Genomic DNA, 22,885 nt, shown 5'->3' on the forward strand with positions numbered 1-22,885 from the left:
TAATTAATTGAAATCAATTATGGCAACATCCATATCATAGTTTAATTGCCTAACGATCCAGCAAAGTGGCATGTGTAATTTTGGGTTTCGGGGTCTGGCCGCGTCGTATATTGAAGCTATTCTGGAGTTGCGGCTTACGTTGAGCTTGCTATCAAGTCGCTTCCATCTTAAGTGTCGATAAATCGGCTCAACTTGCTACCTGCTTCATGTTGGTTTCTTATTTGACTTATTGTTCAGCACTGAAGGTGGAGGCGAGATATTCCTCCGGAAAGTCGGTTGTTTTCAACGGACTACATGACGTTATATCCCACAAGATAAGAACTATTTACTAAGTAATTTGATATGACAAAACAGTTCATAGTTCTGTAACTTTTAAAACGTCAGGTTTAAGTTAACGTGTAGCTGATTCCTGGTGAAACCTGTGACATGACGGCTGAAAGGGGGTATAGCGGACGCAGAAAAGACATCCATTGCTAGTCAGTGGCCGGTAAACACGTTTCCAAGGCAGAAAAAAAAACTCACTTAAAATTCTGGAATGAACAAAAATATGGTTTTGGATACTTTAGACGCCGAAAGCAAGGACAACTTTGCTGGGAAGGGCCTGCAGCAAATTACTGAACTTGACTGGACTGTAGACTGATAATCCACAGCTCTGAGTTCCATTGTTAGACGCCACTACCAAGCAGCGACTAATGAAGACATAGAAGATTTTCGTGTTTGCTGTAGTGATTTATAGAGTGTGTAGATTGTGAGAGTATTATAATAATTTGTAGATACTAGTTATAAGGATTCAATAAATCCAATTATCAATTGAAACCCCGTGTATGGTCCCTAACACGTGGCAAAAAGTTTATATTGTACTTCTTTTGGCTTATTTTGGACTTCACCCATCGTCTGGTATGTAAAAGACAAAAGCCCACGACGTTTCGGAGACTGGATCTGTCTCCGAAACGTCGAGGTCTTTTGTCTTTTACATACCAGACGATGGGTGAAGCCCAAAATAAGCCAAAAGAAGTACAGTATACACCATCGTCAGAATTCTTTCAAGTCTGTTTAAGAGCAAGTTCCGTTTGAAATATAAATCAGGAGTAGTTTGGAAACGGTACTTAAAGTGAATCAGAAATAAGAAAAAAATAATACCTAAGCAATGATGATAAGGGATAAGTTTAATAAGTTCGTATATCCTTACTGCCAAATTTGCCGTTTTCTTGTGCAGACTCTCTCATAGTTTCGCACCGTTACGTACAGTGAACCGGAGTTGGGATAGCTCGGTCAGTCTAGTTACGGCGTAAACAAATGGCTCCTTTCCAGGCGGTATGGGCAAGATACTTTTCCTCTTCTACACAGCGTCCAGACCTTAGCTGGTGCCCATCCATCGTCCAATCCAAATGCGTGTCGGGGAGAGGAGTAGTGCGACCGGAGCGTGAAGCTGACTAGTAATCTCCATCTAGATTCTGTTTGACGTGGTGTTACATTAATTATTAACGTGGATAATTATACGAGTATGTACAATGTATGGTCTAATTTTTATACCCAAATCATAACTTTTTAAATTATGATTTCAGTGGATAAATTTTTGACACTAAAATTAGATTTTACCTCTTATTTGAATGTCCTGCTAATAATAAAAGGCAATGTCTCACGATTACAAGCAAATGGATTTCAATCACTTCGATATGAATAATACAAGTCACTTCCAAAGAACAAGAAATGAATACCATGTGAGGAAAGAATTGTTACTCAGACAGCAGATATAAAGAAATATGTAAGATTTGAGGTTTTCACTGCAGTGACTATAAAGAATGTCGTCTTCTAGGTTCTGACGCCTTGTATATCTTGTGTCAACCGAAGTTTCGGAGTAAAGTATCGCCTCCATCTTCGAGGTAGAAAAATCTGCGAAGGAGGAGCCAGCGTGAGCAGGTGGCTGCAGGCGATACATTCCTCCGGAACGCCGGTTCACACAAGATCCAAGCGGCGCCACTTCCCAGAAGACGAAATTTTTCATAAAAATATGTTTTCTATTTACCAATTTTTTCAAAGTACACAAAGAACAAATACGGGGGGAGAACATGTTGGATGTTGATAACAATTATCGTTCTGTTCCAGTTGGTAAACTTTTCGTATACTTCACTAATATACAGAGGAAATGCTCTCACATGCCACTATTAGTATATACTATGACAAAATGCACGGCACAAAGTATGCAAAGAATTCTGTATGACATCTCATACACATGACAGTAAATTGCTCACCAGAACTGAACTTCTTTAAACATACCGTTAGTCGCCTCTCTCCACTTCTCCTACTGCACTCATTCTCCGTGCCTAGAATCCACGGATCTTCAGATGGAACATAATCATCACTTTCCGAGTCTGAACGTGGGACAGAGAACACAGACCAAGTCAGGTGATTCCTTTCCCAGGATATCGGCAGTACTTCCGTGAGAATTGAATTATATTCGCCGTCATTCACCGCGACCACAGCGCCGCCTGCTTGATTTTTCCCATCGTCGTGACGCAGCACAGCCCCTTTTCCCCTCGACGTCATAGAAGACCACCTGGTCCCAGTGTCTTGAGGACTAGGATACTAATATTATGACGTCATATATGGCGCAAGAACAACTCTAACCCAAACCCTCGAACACGCGGGGCATCTTGGGGGGGAAGAAAGAAATTGCCACTGAAGGAGAAATGAGTTGTGGTTGGGAGGGGGGGGCTGTGAGAAGAAAATCGAAGAGGAGAAAAATGGGAGGAAATGACAAAGAGAAAATAACTTTCAAACAAAGGATCTGTTCTAGAACCTGTAAAGATGATTTGAAGAGATGGAATGACAAGATGAGAAGGAGAGGACATTTGGGGGAGGAGATTATTTGAAATCTCGAACTTTCTTCAAAGAATCGATCTTTGGTTTACAAACCACTGTTATCTCAGTCGAGAGATTTGATCTTAGAGAGTCGGATTGAATGTTTCCGTGCGCTCGGCGATTACAGAAATTCGTTTCCCGAATCTGGGCTAGTGACCAGGGCTATTTCGAAGAGTGAAGTAGGGTGGGTAAAAAAATCCTGAAATCGCTCTCCCAGTTATCTGAATAAATACTACTGAATTCGGGTTCAATAGAATTCGTTTGGTAAAGTTTCCGAAATTTCAGGACGCCGCCTTAACAATCACTAAATAGGCTATAGGAGCGTATACAAGGTATACAAAGTAATGTAGAAGTAAACATTATAGACGTGTAAGATTTGAGGCTTTCACGGCGGTGAGTATGAAGAAAGCAGTCTTCAGGGATTTGGCACCGTGTATATGTGGTGTTAACCGGTTTGCTTTTACCGGTTCTCACGGTCTCTTCGCTTGCGGATTTCTTATATTTTTCCTTCTACCCTGAAGATGGAGGCGATACGTTCCTCCGAAACTTCGGTTAACACCACATATACACGGTGCCAAATCCCAGAAGACTGCTTTCTTCATTATAGACATACTTCCAAAACCACACAAATTTTTATTTTAGCACGAAGAAAGAATGTCTACAATTTCGTAAGAAATTTAAAAGATGATTATTCTCTTAAAGGCCAAGGCGTAGGTGGGTGGACAATATTAAAATGGATCTTAGAGAGATAGGATGGGATAGTATGGATAGGATTGGTCTGGCTCAGGATAGGGACCAGTGCAGGGCTCTTGTGAACACGGTAATAATGAACCTTCAGGTTCCATAAAATGCTGGGAAATTCTTGAGTAGCTGCAGAATTGGCGGCTCCTCCAGAAGGGCTCAGCTCTGTGAGTGAGTAAGTAAGTAATGTCTGTGGTATACATATTCTCTTTACCCGTGTAACTGTCTCTATGAAGCAAAATCATTCAGAAGCCAATGGTCTCTTAGCTTATCAAAAAAAATCCTTACATTTATGGAACTCGCATCTTCATTGCTATATTCACAACAGCCCAATACTGATAAATAACTTGAGCCAGATTAATTTATTTCATATCCTCTGACATTGATTCCTTAAAATCTATTTTAATATTATCCTAGAGACGGAAAAAGTTGGTTAAAGTGAGTCGCTTTTGACTTGTATTCGGAAACAGCCATACAGCAATAATGGAAGCTGTGTTATCTATTCCGTCCGTGCCGATGTTTTAAGCAAGGCCAGTTAGCTGCCGGGGGGTGTAACTGGGCTACCCTGTTACCGGTGGATATAAATAGGGGGGCCTTGCCCTTCAGGTTGGGGGGAGTCTCGAATCTGAGGCAGTAAAATTTGGCCATGAACTCGGACCCGAGAATGTCCGCGTTGGATAGGGCCACTTCTTAGATAGAGTTCATTTATATGTTTCCAAAGGTTGTACAATGACACTGACCTCAGCTTAGCAAAGATTTCATCAAGGCGCCTTCTTAAATTTCCGCTCATTGTAGGTAAACTAAAAGGCGACCTCAAACTAAGACATACATTCTTGTTCCTTTCAACACCGTAAAGCGAAATAGAACACGGACTTACGTAAGTATCCGTTTTGCTGGATTTGAACGAACGCGATATTATGATGTTATCTACGCTTTATTATAAGATCTGTTTCTTGTTAAAGTTTCCCATAAGTTTTCGCATAATGGAAGTTCCATGAAGTACTTATAAGTAGTTAATTATTACGCTCTGGTACATACTTTGTGTAACTATAATTCCATACCATTGTGAGGCTAACACTCTCCAAATGTTCGTATCACAGAACAACATTATCCCAAGCCGATTATGTTACTACACGAAGTCACTGAGCGATATCTAAACACTATTGTTTGAATCATACATAACTGTAATTAAACACATTTCAACTACCTGGAGAAGAGAAGCTAGTAGTTTCTCAGAATTTTCATAAGTTTATGGAAAAGGAACGTTCACTACCGTGTTCACAAAAGCCTAACACTGGTCACTGTCCTGAGCGAACGAAATCAAATCCATATCTGTTCGTCCTAATTCAAGTTCTATTTTAATATTATCCTCCAATCTGTGGCCAATGTAATCGAACTGGTCTAATTTCTTCAAGTTTTCCTGCTAATACTTTGTACGCATGACCACCTATGTGGTCACAGTAGTCACAGTTCCTGGCTACAGATCCTGAGGTCCGGGTTCGATTTCCGGCGCTACCAGACTTTCTCAGAAGTAGTGGGTCTGGAACGTGGTCCACTCAACCTTGTGAGGATAATTGAGGAGCTATTTCAAGGATATAGCAGATCCGGTCTAGAAAATCGAAATTAACGGCCGTGGGGATTCGTTGCGCTGACCATGCGACACCCTCTACCCGCAAAATTTGGCACTAAACTTCGCCGACAAGCGGCGGTCGCTCGGCCGATGTAGTTTGCTTGCGAATTGAAGCCATGGAGTTTTTATTTTTTGTTTATACTTTGTACACAATTCTTTCATCTACATGCAACAGATCAAAAGTATTGTGCTTAATTTAGTACCATATTCCGAAGATGGATGGGGAGTGGAGGCATAGCTCCATACATACTTAAACTCGGCACTAATAGAAGTGATTCGCCGGCTTTAGAACATAGCCACTTTACTTTTACGGAAAGAACCAATGGTATTCATTAAATAGTTGATAAAATGGTTCCTAGAGGGTTTTGGAGAAGAGAGAAATTATGTTCCTCGTAGGAACCGAACCCTGGTGTTCTGGATGTTAAACCCTTAGCTTAGTAACTATAATGGCTGAGGTCCACAGTCTGCCACTTCAATGACATGCATTGTAATTAAACTTTTACATTAGTGAAAAAGTAATTAATTCTAGAGCCCTGTACGTACATAAAGAAGCTCGTGTGAATATAGGTTAATCTGCTATCTATGCAGAACAGAGAGGGTTAGGAAACAAAGTGTGGTCATTGGAATCAACATGACTGAAAATGCACACATTCATGGTAGTGACACTGTACAACATTTAACAAAATAAAAGTTTATGACATGTTTTACCACGTTGCAAGTACCTCCCAGTATAAACTGTCGAATTACTGAAGAGATGTGAACAATGACTTGAAAAAGAAGTGGAAGGAAGGCTGACGTGCACTAATCTAAGTTGCTCTTCCTACATTTGGGATACTTCAGTCAGTATAGCAATGGGCTACAGGCTTAAAGACCGTGGTTCGATTCTCGGTAGGGAAGAGATCTTACGCTATTCCACAGTTTCCAGACCGGCTCTGGGGCCCAAACCGCTCCTTATCCAATATATACAGGGGGATCTTTCTCTTGACGTAAAACGGCAGGTGTGTGAAACTGACCACTAACCTCCATCTAGTGCTGAAGACAAGAATGGTCGAGGTATACATGCACTGTTCATACGTCCACAAGACGTAGTGCTTAATTAATTAAGCTCAGGGACAATTCTAACTTTAGCTTTCAGAGAGACTGATGGAAGTTTTAAAAAATTACAATAAAAAATGTTAGTTCCGGCCGAAAATCGAACAAGTCATCTCCCGAACAGAGGTCAGAGGCTCTTGAGACGAATTGCTCGCTTAATTAATAATAGTTAATTAATACGTATAATGGGATTTCCATGTTGTTACCTCAATATCTACAGTCATAATAAAACTTCAGGAATATAAGTCAGTACCTATTGCAGCTTGTGATGTATTATTGTGAATTTAGGATCTACTGGATTGCGCAGTTTCAAAACATTTCCTCAGACATATCCTGTTCGGAACTCATACTTTTAAACTGTGGTTCCGGGCTTAGAAGCCCTGCTTTATATTATAAAGGACAGGGGCATGATGAAGTGTCTTAATAATAATAAAATGAACTAAATTTAAATAAACAGAAAGAGTGTCTTAGCAGCGTCACAAATATTTTCTGTTATCTTATGTTTGTTAGCAATTTGTGCCTAAAGTTCGGTTTAAAATACTTACAAGAAGTTATTGAACTGAACACTAGCGAAAAGTACTGTATTCCTGGAGGTGACGATAGACAATCCAGTAGTCATGACATTTCAGAGGAATATATTGCTTCCATTTTCAGGGTAGAAGATATGCTGAGCAAGGAGCGAACGAAAAAATAAACAGTGATCGGTGAGCTTACGGCTCTTTTTTCTTCTTACTCTTCGCCTAACACCTAACCGACCCTGAAGATGAAAGCAGTAGGTTCCTTCGAAACGTCTGTGAACTGCCGGGCTATACGGAGTCACATTTCGGAAGATATTATTTTTCATTGTCACCGTTCTGAGGACGTTTAATCTACACAGAAACTGCTGATTCTAATGTGACTGCATTTCTTCTTGACTAACTTTTTTATACAAATATTATGTTTCTGGACATTATCCATCATCGTGTTGTTTTTATCTAAAACACCGTCCTGCTTCTTATTTAAAAATACAACATATCAACTAAGCCAAACTGAGAAGGTTTTGTTTGAAAACGGAGACAGAATTCAGTTTCCGAAACGTATCGATTCGGCCCAACTGAGTAGGTTTTGCTTCAAGACGGAGACAGAATTCAGTTTCCGAAACGTATCGATTCGGCCCAACTGAGTAGGTTTTATTGAAGACGGAGACAGAATCCATTCTCCAAACAGTTGCGTTTTAAAATAAAACATGACGGTATTTTAGGTAAAAAAAAAACAAGATCATGAATAGTGTCCAGAAAGATAATACTTACTTACTTACTAGTGGGACTGAGCACTTCTTGAGGAGCCGCCAATTCTGCAGCTACTCAAGAATTTACCAGCATGTTATGGAACTCAAAGGTTCATTACCGTGTTCGCAAGAGCCCTCCACTGGTCCCTATCCTGAGCCAGATCAATCTAATCCGTCTCATCCCATTCCATCTCTTTAAGATCCATGTTAATATTGTTGACCCACCTACGCCCTGGTCTTCCCAGTGGTCTCTTTCCTTCTGGCTTTCCCACCAATATCCTATATGCATTCCTCGTCTCCCCTATTCGTGCTACATGCCCTGCCCACCTCATCCTCCTTGACTTGATCATTCTGATTGTACTTGGAGAAGAATACAAGTTATGGAGCTCCTCATTACGCAGTTTTCTCCAACCTCCTGTCACTTTATCCCTCCCAGAAACATAATATTTGTACTAATGTACTATCGTCACAAACTTTTAGATCTTATTAACAATTTATAATTTGCGATGAGAAAGAAACGGGCTCACCCTAATGGAAATTTGAACTCTTATAATCGTATCTTGTGAGTTCACTTACCAGAATCGAAGTACACTTCACTGAGCAATATCCATTTGCTGGCGAAGTCCAGCTCTAGCCTAACGAAACGGCCCACTCTGCTCTGGAGCGGAATTGTGACGTTGCGAGCAGCACCCCCTCGGTCCTTCAGCTGTATCGGGTGATGGTCCCATTCGTCCTCTCCGCTTGTATCGAGGCTGAAGTACTGGGGTGTCTGTTGGTACCGCTCCCCATCCAAGCTGAAGAACACCCTGGCCTCCATGAATACCTGAATCAAAAGTCAGTGTGACCTGAGATAGTGACTACAACCCTAGTAGACTATAGTGGGTCAGTCGCATCATACGCACATTTAACTTTTACGGATTGAAACATACGCGCTAGCCAAGAAAATAAAAATGAAAATTGTGCGCGCCGTGCCTCTCGATATATTGTAGCGTGTAGAGCAGTTGCTGAGTAAAGGTTGCGAACAAGGCTCATTACTAGGGCAGCAGATTCTTAACAAAGGGGCTACGCAACCAGTTTCTGGGCAACAGTTCAGTAAACACGTTCCCGGGGCAACATACACGAACGCAAAAATAGAATAAAGGTGTTTTCTATGTGGTCCGTGCAGATGTTATAACCAGGACAGCTGGAGCAATGAGTTCAGTTTAGTTCTGCAAGTAAGTGCGAGAACAGATGGCGCTATAATTAAGTAGTTCAGTTGTAGAATATTCTCCGGGCAGTAATGATGTGAGGACAGAAGCAGAAGAATCTCCATTAATAAGATTCGTTACCAGAAAATGATTAAGCGTGTGCTCCAGTGATTTGTGAAGTGTGTAGATCAGTGACCGCGTTGTAATTGCTTGTAGTTCCGAGTCGTGTGTATAAGTGGTCAATAAATCTATTCCCCAATTCAAACGCCATCTATAGTCACGCAAGTAAATCGTGACAATATTGTGTGTTAATTACCTTGGCATGAGACTCTCATTTCAATTTATGCAGTCCGAACCGTCAGGAGACATCTGCTGTTAAAGCCCTACAAGGACGTGCATGTCAGTTCACTTTGTATGTTGGACAGTTTCAGATTGGACTGCACTTGAGACAAAAACAGAGTGAAAGAATTCGCATTAAAAGATTTTTAATCTTCATTTTTCCGGTCCAGAAAACCGAGATTAACGGCCGTGAGGATCCGTTGCGCTGACCACGTGACACGCTCTACCCGCAAGAGTTGGCACTAATTTCGCCGACAAGCGGCGGTCGCTCGGTCGGTATAGTTCGCTTGCGGACTATAGGCCAAGGAGTTTTCTTTTTGTTTTTATAGCCTTTTGCACTCCACAATCCCATTGGCTCGGCTGGCGTAGTTACTGTTAAAACTTCCTCAGCCCAAGAGATCGGGTCTATATTAATCATATACTGTAGCATTTCTGTCAATAGATGGCATAAAATATGATATACCAATGTTAAAAATAAACAATGAGCTTTCAGTCTACATATACCTGTGGTCTTTTGTAGTAAATGTGAGGACCATTTGAGCGTTTCTGAATGATTACATTTCCTCTCAGCCAGTTCTCATGTTTCTAATAGATAATTCTATAGCGGGTCTTGGCTGTTAAGGAGCTACATTCAGATTCTCGTAAGTAACCAAGACCTTAATGTATTATATCAGTAAGTTATGCAACAACAGTAACTGTTGTCTTAGACCGTTTTTTGTTTCTGTGCCCACTGTTGCACTAAGGGAACCGAATGAATATGATGTAAATGTGTATCCTACAAATACCGCCCTCTGTAGTTCAATTCATTCCGACAACCGCCCATTAACGGGATCATCTGTTATTAGAGAGTGGTATGTTCACATCTGGTTGAAAATCATTATTTCGAGATTGAACTCGGGTAATGCTTGCTACAATTCGGTCCAGAAGCTTTTATGTCCTCGTCTGCCGTCTGGAAACAAAAATTAGAATATAAAAATATACAATTTTGTCTGTGATTCTGTATGGGTGTGAAACTTTGCCTCTGACGTTGGGGGAAAAGCATGGATTGGGGGTGTTTGCAAATAGGGTGTTGGGGAGTGCTTGCACCGAAGAGGGATGAAGTGACAGGAGGTTGGAGAAAACTGCATAACGAGGAACTTCATAACATTTACTCTTTCCTAAGTATAATTAGGATGATCTGATCAGGGAGGATGAGGTGGGCAGGGCATGTAGGGCGAATGGGGAAGAAGAGGAATGCATATGGGATTTTGGTGGGAGGGCCGCAGGGAGGAAGACCAAGATGTGATTGGGTGGACAATATTAAGAAGGATCAGAGATGGGATGGTATGGATTGGATTATTCTAGTTGAGGATATGGACCAGTGGAGGGCTCTTGTGAACACGGTAATGAACTTTCGGGTTCCATAAAATGCTGTGAAGTCGTTGAGTAGCTCCATATTTGGCAGCTTCTCAAGAAGGGCTCAGCCCCATGAGTGAGTGACATATAACTTGTCATATCGACATATTTCGCATCACAACTAATTTTATAAGCGGATACAAATAATATAGCACCATATTGAATCTGTTTCGTACCTCAGAGTTGGCTGTGTTTATTTTTCCGCGCAGGAGTCATCTATTGATTATGCTTTCGTCCAATGACAGAACAGATGACTCAGTGATATGGCGCGGCTCTAGTTACTGGTCGGAGCAAAACATTCAGTTCCCCTGTCTCGAATTCTGCTTGGCTGCAATGGCATTCCCTCATCCGATTTCGTGCACCATTTCAAAAAGGAATTGTGCTAGAATTTCTAAGCTGTAGACACTGAGGTTAAATCGGCTTCTAAAAACTTCTGTTTCAGTGTCAGATTTGAGGTTCTCACAGGGGGAGGGGTAACTAAGGACATTAATATCTTATGAGATTCGACTCTGAACAGTCTCGGAGGAATATATTGCCTACATCTAAGATACAGAATATCACTACGTACAAAAGCAATTATTCTTCATTAAAATACAAGACATTTTATTTCAATGGATGGGAATTTTCTTTGATGGCGTCCAATTTCAATTTGGACCGTTTCAGAATCCATTTTCTACCACCTCTTCATCTTCCTCTTTCTCTCCTTTGCTGTTTCCCCTAGATGCTTCCCTTTAAGCCTCGGCAGAACTCTATCCAACAAATCCTACAGTTTGCTTGGATATTATAAGCTGCAGTGCACAGCCTCGACTCCTACAGCTTGGTACAAAGTGGCTACCTGCCCATTTCCTCCAACCCCTCAACCGAGCCCTTCTTCCTAATGGCAGGTGCTCCTTGGGCACGCCTGCTTGCATCTCTAGGCTTCCTGTAATCCTTCACATAAGCCTCTCTCTCAGAAGGCTGTACCACTGTTCCTGTTTGTAGCTTCTCCATCTCTTATCAAAAACTTGCCCAAGTCGGCTTAAATGTTCTGCAGGCAGTCTCCATCAGGGATAGTAAAGAAAGGACCTTCCTAGAAGGAAAGGGGGAATCTAAACTTGAAGAGGATCTAGTGAAAGTGTTGATGGAGTTATTAATAAGAAATGTTGTACACACTGAACACAAGAAATTTGTCTATAAGCTTGTGTGTAAAATATCTTGTTTACAGTCATAAGATAAACTACTTATTAAAGGGTAACTGAAGCAGCTCAGAGATCGACAATAGCATGTGGCTTTCCCACAGCCGTTTCACTGTATGCTGTTCCCAGACACATTATGAAAATTGTTACACTTGTAATATATGATCTACTTATCTAAAAGGTGGTTATCTAGAAAACTTGTTATCACCTGAAACGTTCAAAAACATTACACACACAATAATATTGAGATAATATTTAGTTTGTAACATAAAAAATATAACACTGATTAATATATTGCAGATGTCGAAACAAGCTGTGTCAGGTGAGTCCCTTGTCACCCCGGGCATGGCGCGTCCTCAGGTTGAGGATGGAGGGTATCTGCGAATATACTGAATAAGCAGTCGTGGACAACCAAGAAGGGGTGGTCCTCCAGTTTGGGGGTTGGGAGTGGGGCTAGTAACTCTTCGCAGTAAAAAATAAGCTTGTTACGAAATGTCACAAAGGACCTCGGACGTGGATGGATTCCTTGGGTAAAGGACTGAAGGCAGCGCCATAGCTCAAGCGGTTAGTCGCTGGCTTCCCACCGCGGTGGCCCGGGTTCGATCCCGGGTCTGGTCAAGTGGGATTTGTGGTGGACAAAGTGGTGCTGGGGCAGGCTTTCTCCGAGTACTTCGGTTTCCCCTGCCAATCTTCATTCCACAAAATTCTGCATCATCATAATCACCCGGGGCAGGGTACAATAGGCCAATCAGTGGCCGCCGTGCCGAGTGGACCCAGTTGGACTCCACCCCCACTAAGCGAATTAAGAATTAATTGGATAAAGGACATGAAATCTGATACATGGAATGCAAGAAGTCTGTATAAGACAGGTTCGCTTATGACAGTTGAGAAAGAAATACCAGAATATGTTAGGATTTCTTGGGGAGTACAGGAGGTCACATGGGACAGAGGTGGCACGGAACCAGCAGGAGACTATACATTTTTTCTGTGGAAAATGGAATGAAAATTATGAATTAGGTACAGGTTTTTTCGTACATAGGAGAATCGTATCAGCATTTAAGAGGGTTGATTTCGTTAGTGATAGGATGTCGTACATAATACTAAGAGGTCGCCGGTGTGATATCATTGTTCTCAATGTTCATGCTCCAACAGGGGATAAAATTCATGATATAAAGGGCAGGTTCTATGAAGAACTAGAAAATTTATTTGATAAATTCCCGAAATACCATACGAAAATTTTGTGACGAGATTTCATTACCAAAGTAGATGGGGAAGACATTTTCAAGCCAAGAGTTGTGAATAAGGGTTTATATGAAATTAGTAATGAAAATGGAATTAGAGTAGTAAACTTTACCACATCCAAAAATCTAACTGCAGAAAGTACAATGTTCCCAGATCGTAACATTCCTAAATTTACTTTAACAATAAAAAAAGGGGACACATGACAAGGAAGGATACGCAGTTAAAATTCTATTAGACCGTGGCATTATCATGCCTGATGTATGGCAGGGACACACATACCCCTAGGATAGATGAAAGACAATTGCCAGTAGCAGAAATGTGGCTTCTACAGTATGTAGCAGATCATACTCTAAGCTACTACCCACCCACCACCCACCGACTGACTGCCCTAACTAACTACCCACCCACCTACTCACCCACCTACCTACCCATCATCCACACACCAACCTACCGACCTACCTACCTACCACCCATCGACCTACATATCTACCCACCCACCTACCCACCGACCGACCTACCTACCCACCCACTGACTCACCTACCTACCCATCCACCCACCCACCAACTCACCGACCGAACTACCTACCCACTCACTCACCGATCTACCTACCTACCTACCTAGTTACTTCTATCTATTAATCAATCAATCAATCAATCAATCTATCTATCTGCCTCGCGCTCTATAGCCTTTTGTTGGACTTTGGCCGCCTCTTCAGCTTCCTGATCTTTTACACCGTAGGTAGGACTCCTTGGTCAGGGGATCAGCCCGTCGTAAGGCCGCTACGTGCACACAGAACAGCACAAAAAGAGAATAAACGCACACAGATATTTATGCATCGAGTGGGATTCGAACCTACGATCCCAGCGTTTGAGGAGGTGAAGACAGTTGATGCCTTAGATCGCAAGGCCACTGTGATGGGCAGGTTATAATGTATGCGGCAGGAAAAGGAGAGGCGAAATAAGGTCACAGTTAAGACGCGTCCACATTACTCGTGCTCGTGTGACTCGCTATGCTCGCGAGTAATGTGAACGATATGACAAGTCACGGGCCAAGAAATTTAAAATTTTTAATTTAAAAACTGTAGCCAATAAATTAAACTACGACTACAGCCTATACACACTACGAGTAAATATACGGATCCTCACGCGCCGAAGCCTGGCGAGCAACTGAAGTAGTGTGGACGAAGATTTAGGAGCACAAGTAAAAGCCAGACGAGTCTCCCGACAAGCACAAGCCTGGGGAGCATGAGCACGAGCACACGTAATGTGGACGCGCCTTTAGAAACGATAAGTTGGATAAACAAGTACACGAAAGAAAGAAACACTGAATGGATCACATGCAGATGATGACGTCAGGTGGAGCTTTCAAGCAACTTTTATACTATCAACCGATAGAAATACGTGATCCAGGAAAATGAAGAAGAAGAAGAAGAATATGGCTTTTTGCTTGAGGGCGGAAAGTGGTAACATGTTCAACCCTTACTGCATCTGTAAATGTGATGAAATCATCAGGGATTGTTATTGGTGTCAAAGTAAGGCCGCATACATTCAGACAGTTGATGTGAATGAAGCTGGAACTACGCTCCACGTTTCAGAAGGAATTAGAACTCAGTTCTTCCCCTTCGTAGCGCATACTGACTCAGTCTTCCAGTGAACAAATTACATGCATTAAAAAGACAGAGAGTATGGAAGCCTAAAACGTTTTGTTAAGGAGTAACGCGGTGTGACAGTGTGTCTGAAATTGTGTAACGGGCAGAAGAGATACCGAGACATGTGACGCTTCCCATGTAAAGTGACACGAACTTTCTAAACATAAAGGGTAAAACTTCGCAAGATGGAAAAACACACGCATTTACTAAAGACACAAATTTCCTACAATATTTATTGGCCTTGACCACTTCTGTGGTCTAATGGTCATAGTTCCTGGCTACAGATCCAGAGGTCCGGTTTCGATTCCCGACGCTACTAGATTTTCTGAGAAGCAGTGGGTCTGGAACGGTGTTCACTATGCCTCGTGAGGATATTTGTGGAGCTATTTTAAGGAAATAGAGGCTCTGAAATTAAGGACCGCGGGGATTTGTTGCGCCGACCACGCGACACCCTCTATCCGCTAAAGTTGTCACTAACATCACCGACAAGCTGCGGTCGCTTGGTCGGTAAAGTTCGCTTGCGGACTAAAGCAACTGAGTTTGTTTTTCATCTGTTTTCATTGGCCTTACTGAAGGAAGTTTATAGTAATGCAATGCAGAGTACAGAATATATGAAATCTATAAAGATAACCATTGAACCAGACTTAAAAACGCAATACTGTCATATTTCGGCCTTACATGGCCATCATCAATTGTATATCACTATGCTGAACTGTTGTACTGTATTGCGTGTCACATTCACACGAACATCCACGAACTACATGAAGTATGAATACGTATATCCACGCCACCGAAGACTGCGCTAATAGCTCCCATATAAATATTGGATTTAACTGATTTTATTACATTTAATATGATTGTCCCATTTTGAATTGAATTTTAATTTGTAATTTTATTTTCAATTAACGAGTACCTATAACCAGCCACACGCAATTGTGACATGCAGTACAGTACAACAGTTTAGCATAGCGACAGACACCTGATGTTGGCCATGTATGGCCGAAACATGACGTGAATGCAGAATTAAAGTGATTACACCTTGTGCTGCATCAGTTATGGAATTATATTGTGGCATGCCGCCTACGAGCCGGAATATCTGAGTCAGAGCTGGCGTCCATTGCTAGACAACGGCTCGGCAGTCACGTTTCCTGCACAACCGAGGTGACGTTTTCATGACAACGGCCAGGTATTATGTCACTCTCACAGTAATAGAAGGAAAATTTTCATGACAACGGAGGGAGTAACTGTTCGATTCGGTGTTCCCTAGTCGGTAAGCCAAGCGGTTATGAAAGAGGTCAGAATTGAACACAGAAGACTGTACTGACAGAGGACTTGTATGTAGGGCAAAATGAATTTTTAATAACATGGTAGATGTGAGAAATATCCTCTTGACGAAAGGCCAAGCGTATTCATAAGAGACAAACCCATCTTCTCGTCAGAGAGGACGCTACATACCGCAACAGTTCAGTTGGGAAAAAAAAATCTCTGGTCGTGGGCATCAAGGGGCCTGACGCTAAGACGAACTGATTGGCGGTAAACCGCCAGTCGTAAAGTAACTTTAAACTTTGAACTATCAACAGAAGAGAGACGAATAACAGAACAGAGGCAAACAGAGCAGAGCTGAGAACTAAGGAAGGAAAAGCGAAGACACGCCAACAAGAAGAGCAGATGAATACAGAATTGTGGATTGAAGATGAAATGGGGAGACGAGAAATTAGTCAGATTGCATCGTGTGGAAGTGCTTATTTTCGAGTAACTGTAATTGTAAACGACTTATCCAATAAATCGCTTCATCTAATCCAGAACCCATTAACTTCTTGTCGCATTATCAGGATACGTGACAATATGAAATAACTGATATACTGAGGCAGCAGAATGCTTAAATATAATAAAATAATCTGAAGCCATAACACATGATATATTGAAGCCATCGTTAAATATATTACAAATCAAATTTGACATCACAGCGACACTGTTCATCCCCCACCCTTATTTCCCTTTCTGACTACCCTTTTATATGAAGCCGCATAAGAACTCCTCTCTTGACTTTCCCTGAAAAATAAGTTTCCTCGTCATCAGTTATTAATTAGAAAGGTAAAACGTTTCATGTTACTATAGCTCTATGTATAGATCGCAATGTTGTTACAGTAGTAACTGACTCCACGTAGCGAAGTCGTTGACAATGCAGTAGTCAGTTTCACAATAAAGAAATTCCACACCTTATGTAGGACCAGTCTGTAAAAGTTCATGTTGCAAACAACAACCTACTGGCATCTGTCTTGGTCCGCATGTAGCCATTCCACAGTCTATGTTTTTAAGATGGTCTTTATACCTGCGTTTTGCATCCTGTTGTGTATATCCACCGCTATGCCTTTATTTGTCTATTGCAACAGACTCACTTAAAAACAAACGAGAAGTACAGTAACGTACGCTGACACATATTTTAAAATTTTAAACGACTGATGATGGTCACATATGACGAAAAAATTTAGCGTGTAATGTTCACTCACTCACTCATGGAGTTTAGCTCTTTTTGAGAAGCCGCCAGTTGTGCAGCTACTTAAGGACTTCTCAGCATTGTATGGAACCCGAAAGCTCATTACCGTGTTCACAAGAGCCCTCCATTGGTCCTTATCCTGAGCCAATCAATCCAATCTATACCATCCAATTCTCTAAGATGGATTTTAATATTGTTCACCCTCATACGACTTTGTTTTCCCAGTGTTCTCTTTCCTCCTGGCTTTCCCACCAATATTCTATATGCATTCCTATTCTCCCCCATTCGTGCTACATGCATTGCCCATCTCATTCTACTTGACTCGATCACTTTAATTATATTTGTCGAAGAGTACAAGTCACGAAGCTCCTCATTATGTAGGTTTCTCCAGCCTCCTGTCACTTCATCTCTCTTCGGTCCAAATATTCTCCTCAGCAGCCTGCTCTCAAACACCCTCAGTCTACGTTCCTCCTTCATTTCTTTAATTCTCATAGATGGGGGGGGGATCCAGCTGGGTCCACTTGGCACGTCGGCAACTGATTGGCCTATTGTAGCTGCCCCGGGTGATTATGATGATGGAGAATTTGGTGGAATGAAGATTGGCAGGGGAAACGGAAGTACTCGGAGGAAATCTGCCCCAGAACCACTTTGTCCACCACGAATCCCACTTGTTCATAGCCGGGTTCGAACCCGGGCCGCCACTCTGGGAAGTCAGCCACTAATCGCTTGAGCTATGGCGCGGCCCCATGTTCCTCCCTTAATATTAGAGACCAAGTTTCAGACCCATACAGAACCACAAGCAAAATTGTAGTTTTGTATATTCTATTTTTTATGTTTTTAGACAGCAGACGAGAAAACAAAAGCTTCTTAACTGAATGGTAGCAAGCATTACCCGAGTTGAATTTCCTCTTAATTTCCTCCTGAATCAGCTTTTGATTTGTTATCGTCGTTCCCAAATATGTGAACTGTACCACATTTTCAAAACATCCGTTTCCTCTCTTTATGTCATGATTGTACCCTGCATTTTGGTGACGAGAGACATGTACGTACTTAGTTTTCTCTAGCGTGTATTATTAGTATATAGAAGAACTTATTTATTCTGTAAACTCGTGCCTTCAGTTGTATAAGTGAGTTTGTTGTGATGGACTAAAAAATAAGTTTTTAAGATTTATTATAACATTATCATCAGATTTACCCCTGGGTCTCCCACGTGAATGCTTCACTTCAACTTTTGTGACAGAATTGATGTTCGCATTTATCATCACTCCCACGCATACAACATGCTTTTTCATGCTCACCCTCTTTGAATCTCATCTCACCAAATTATGAAGATCTGCATTGTGTAGTTCTGTCAAGATTCCTGTCACCTCTTCTCAGGACCAGACACTCTCCTCAAGAACCTGTTCTCAACCCCAGAAACTCAACGTTCTTACGTTACGGCGTCCATTTATTCCTGGTTTCTTAGTTCGTTAAGTCCTGGATCCTGAAAAGTGGATACATTTCTACCGTACCACACACGACACATCCCAGAATACTGCATTCTTCATTGCCACCGCTGTAAGAACTACAGATCCAAGGAAATTTGTACCTGTGCTGAACTTATTAGTCACTACGCCACGAGGCGTATGGGTGAATGGACGTATAGATCCAAAAGTTTCTTGTCCTCGGCACTAGTTTGAGGTGAGTGGTCAGCTTCACACTCCGGTCGCTTTTTCACCGGGGAAAGAGCCCGCGGTACCCATTAGATAGGAGGTTGGATGGATCCCACAGCCGGTCTGGACAACGTGAAGGAGAGAAAATTCTTGATCCTACCGGGACTCGAACTCCGACCCCTCATTCGTCCAGCACATAGCCAGTTGCTTTACCCATTACGCTATCCTGGCGTTTTCAAGTCCATAATAATAAGAAAAATTTGAATTATGAAAACTGTGTATAGGTCTACTTAGAATTCACACGCAGCTGGAAACAACGTAAATTAAAAAAAAAAAAAAGCAAGCAATTTGTGTGTGGAGTTGGGAAGCTTACGGCTGTGTTGTCCTTTCGTAATGTGCAGATACATATTAATGTAGGAATTCGACTTTCAGGAATACATGCCGGAAAATGTTGAAGTTGTTCCAACGTTTTAGAAGACATCTCTGCCTGTACGCGCATAGCGAATATTTGTCAAGATGGAATGAATAAGCCGTTAACAAAATTTCTTATGTAGATGTACCTTACAGCTGTTGCGTCAGCATAGGTTTAGCAGTAACTTGTATTGGAGTTTTCAAAATGTCTGCCGTAAGAGTATGCTCTACACTCTTCGTTCCTTCGCAGCCACCAAAATTCCACCCAAATTTTATATTATATATATTTATATTTATATTATTATATTCCCACAAAATGGAGAACCTAATGATGTGTGATAGCCGCAACGTAAACCGTACCTTAGGAGCTTCCAGGAGAGTAAAGCAGAAGCGTATGGAGAGTTCTACGTGTTTATGTATGAGAGACGAACATAACAATGGAATGGAGCGTGAAAACTTTTGCGAAATAGAAAAAGTTCCGAAACAGTTCATATACTTTCAATGATGTCCGAAAAAACTGGAGAAAAAGAGATAGATACATCATCCATCATGAACCTCTAAAGTGACGTCATCATCATCCATTAGAGCCTACTACAATAGCAATATATACAAATACAAATCATTCTTTGCAGTTCCTCCTAGTAATACCCTCTCCAGCTTCTAACCTATTTATCATAGAACCTCGGTTCGTTGATATTTACGATTTATTCGCTTCTCTATCATTCAAACTCTTTCGTAGAAATGACAAGATAAGGACGGAGCGTATTCAGAGACACTTTCACTGAAATAAGGTCCAAGTCTTTGGCATTGAATAACAGATATATTCGTACAATGGAGCTAAAGCATTGGTCTGTCGTGCTGGCTAATACAGTGAACATCTTCACTTCCCCTTTTACTTCGAACAAATGTCTTTTCAGAACCTCAGATATTCCCTCATCGTTTATTCTGTTTGTGTCCATTTCCATAGCTTTTTATATACATTTCTTCCTTCCTATATCTTTTATCCCCTGTTGAATAAGATGAGAATTCTACCCCTGCGGTGATTTTATAAACTGTGGGATGCCAATGTTATTCATACTTGCCCCCCCCTTCCCCATTCGAATGGATTCAAAGCTAAATTCAGCTTGAAAATGCTTTTATTTCGGGTGTTAATATGTCGTCATATTTCATAACAATGAGAAGCAAAACTAATACAGAACACTGGAATACTTGTGTGTAACTTCTTGAATATTTAAAATAAATACAAGTCATTTTTCTATCCCCTATTCATTTTCTTGAAATTTTGAACAACTTTCTCCACTTCTCTCTGTTTATCCTTCATCATACTGTCGCTTTAGTTCTCGATGGTTACAATTCCTCATTTCGTGGAACAGACAAAGGAACAGGGATACAACGGTTGAATATCTAAACGTAAGTCATAAAGAGGGAATGTTTTTACTGGTTTCTACTGTGATATATGTCCCTCATGCTCTAAGGAATTAAGTGCATTTGTAACCTGAAAAAAAATGAAAATAGGAAATGAAGATCTAAGGCGACAATGCACATAAAAACAATTTATAAATGTCAGATTTCTCATTCTTACTGTGCAATTTAAAGCTAGCATAGCAACGAATGTTCAGGTGTTAACATGTTATGTGGATGTCACGAATGAGCAAGCATTCTTTTGTTTTCATTGGATGATCTCTATTCTGTTACCGTTAATAATATTTTGACGTGGATGTGATGTGTAGTACAATACAAGGGGCGTTCAAGTTCTAAGGTCTCCGATTTTTTTTCTCAGGACTCGGAGCAGATAGACACATGCGGTTTCGTTTAAAATACGTGTGCACTCTTTGTGAATGCGTGACAGAGATGGCAGAACTCTATGGCACACAGAACTCTAGTGGTAGCGGCGAGTGTGANAACGTCGTGTGACAACGAACCAAAACAATCTCAGCCTCGCACCAGCCAGTCTGACAACATGGTCGAGCGAGTTGAGAAAGTTGTTTTGGAGGATCGCCGATTGAGTGTGGAAAACATCGCCCCCAAAGTTGGCATTTCCGTGGGATCTGTGCACAAAATCCTGCATGAAGACCTGCGAATGCGGAAAGTGTCCTCCAGGTGGGTTCCACGAATTTTGGCGGATGACCACAAGGCTGCACGCATGGCAATGATGAAGGCATGAATGGGACTTTCTTTTCATCAACTGTGACAATGGATGAGACATGGATGCCGTTTTTCAATCCGCTATTGCATCAGCAATTTTCCAGTGGTCAAAACAGACTCCTACAGAAGCGTTCGCAGCGGCCATGGAATTATGGCGTCGACGTTGTGAAAAATGTGTACGGCTGCAGGGAGATTACGTTGAAAAGTGACAGAAGTTTCAAATTTTTTGTATGATTATTGTGTGAGAAAAAAAATTGGAGACCTTAGAACTTGAACGCACAACGTATAGTGTGACGTGATTGAATGACTATAGACGGCGTTTGGATTTATTGAACATTTCTCGATCATAACTAGAAGCAACTATAGAGCCATCGTTAATTCACACACTCTAAAATTCACTACTGCACGTACTAAGTCTTTTCATTCTGCTGCCTTCACCTGTCGTTGTCTGACAACGGCTTCTCAACGCCGTACATCCCTCAACTTCCGTGTTCATGTCTTACTGGTCGGCGACTGTCTTACCACTAACTGAACTGTAAACCTGTCCTCCTTATAACACCTCGGCACAGAACGCATAGAAAACACCTCCCCCAACCGTTCTGTTGTTGCGTCACTGCTTCCCAGTTAGTCCACTGGTGCGTGTTAGGAATCTGTTGCGTAGCAACGGGCGTTGTTTGCCGAGGCATTACTTAACAACGGGTCCGCATGCTACAATATATAGGAGAAGGTTTATGAGTAACTGTTATTCGTGTTATTCATTGGGGACTATGCTAAACGCGGGACGCGACTGTTACCCGATAACATGTAGGACTGGACAGGAAAACCAGAGAAAGTATGGGAAATTAATGGCACGAAAAGCCTTAATAACAAATGAACAGAATTCCCGTTGATTTCTAGAGACATTTTATTAATAATCTTAGAGCAAAAGAGAAAAAGTTGTCAGTTTCAGAGTACGAGGTTAAATCATCGTTTTCCTTTGATTTTGATTGCTACTTAATCATCACCACTAGGTATCACACACTTTCACACGTGTGACTATGCATTGCAACATGCCAAATCTGTACAGATACATATACATGACACTTCCTTGCTCAGCCTGTACACGCGACAGCATCTTCCCTTTATAGGCGAGGCACAGACGTAATCACACGCTGGCACCATTCACTCATATACATACTTGTATCTCACTTTATAACATAATGATAAGCTATGTTTGCCCGTCTGCCACATGCCTGTCCATCCGTGATCTTGCCCATATGTCTGTCCGCCCGTCCGCATGTTTGAACCTAAGAATCGGTGGATAGATTCAGAATAAATTTTATATGTGCTCTTAAGTTATGCCACTAAGGGCAAACCTAAATTTGTAGTTTCCGGTTAGTTACAATCGGTAATTGCAATATGGGTTGATGCATGAACTTGTGGGACATAAAGAAAGCAGTCTTCTGGGATTTGGCACCGTGTATATGTGGTGTTAACCGACGTTTCGGAGGGACGTATCGCCCCCATCTTCAGGGTAGAAGAAAAAGTATAAGAAATCTGCAAGCGACAACACCGTGAGAAACGGTAAAGCAGGTTTCTCACGGTGTTGTCGCTTGCAGATT

At 41.5% G+C, this 22,885-nt stretch overlaps 1 protein-coding gene across 1 annotated transcript in view; it reads right to left on the minus strand.

Moving 5' to 3' along the window:
* LOC111874945 (epithelial discoidin domain-containing receptor 1) overlaps positions 1-22,885 on the minus strand; it is a gene marked incomplete at its 5' end in the record, with an annotated part of 554,089 nt that overhangs the window by 106,038 nt on the left and 425,166 nt on the right. The window contains 1 exon segment of the mRNA XM_023870830.2: positions 8,169-8,415. Within this exon segment, the coding sequence (XP_023726598.1) occupies positions 8,169-8,415 (247 nt within the window).

This window comes from Cryptotermes secundus, unplaced genomic scaffold (genome assembly GCF_002891405.2).
Source record: "Cryptotermes secundus unplaced genomic scaffold, Csec_1.0 scaffold661, whole genome shotgun sequence".
Taxonomy (NCBI): Eukaryota; Metazoa; Arthropoda; class Insecta; order Blattodea; family Kalotermitidae; genus Cryptotermes; species Cryptotermes secundus.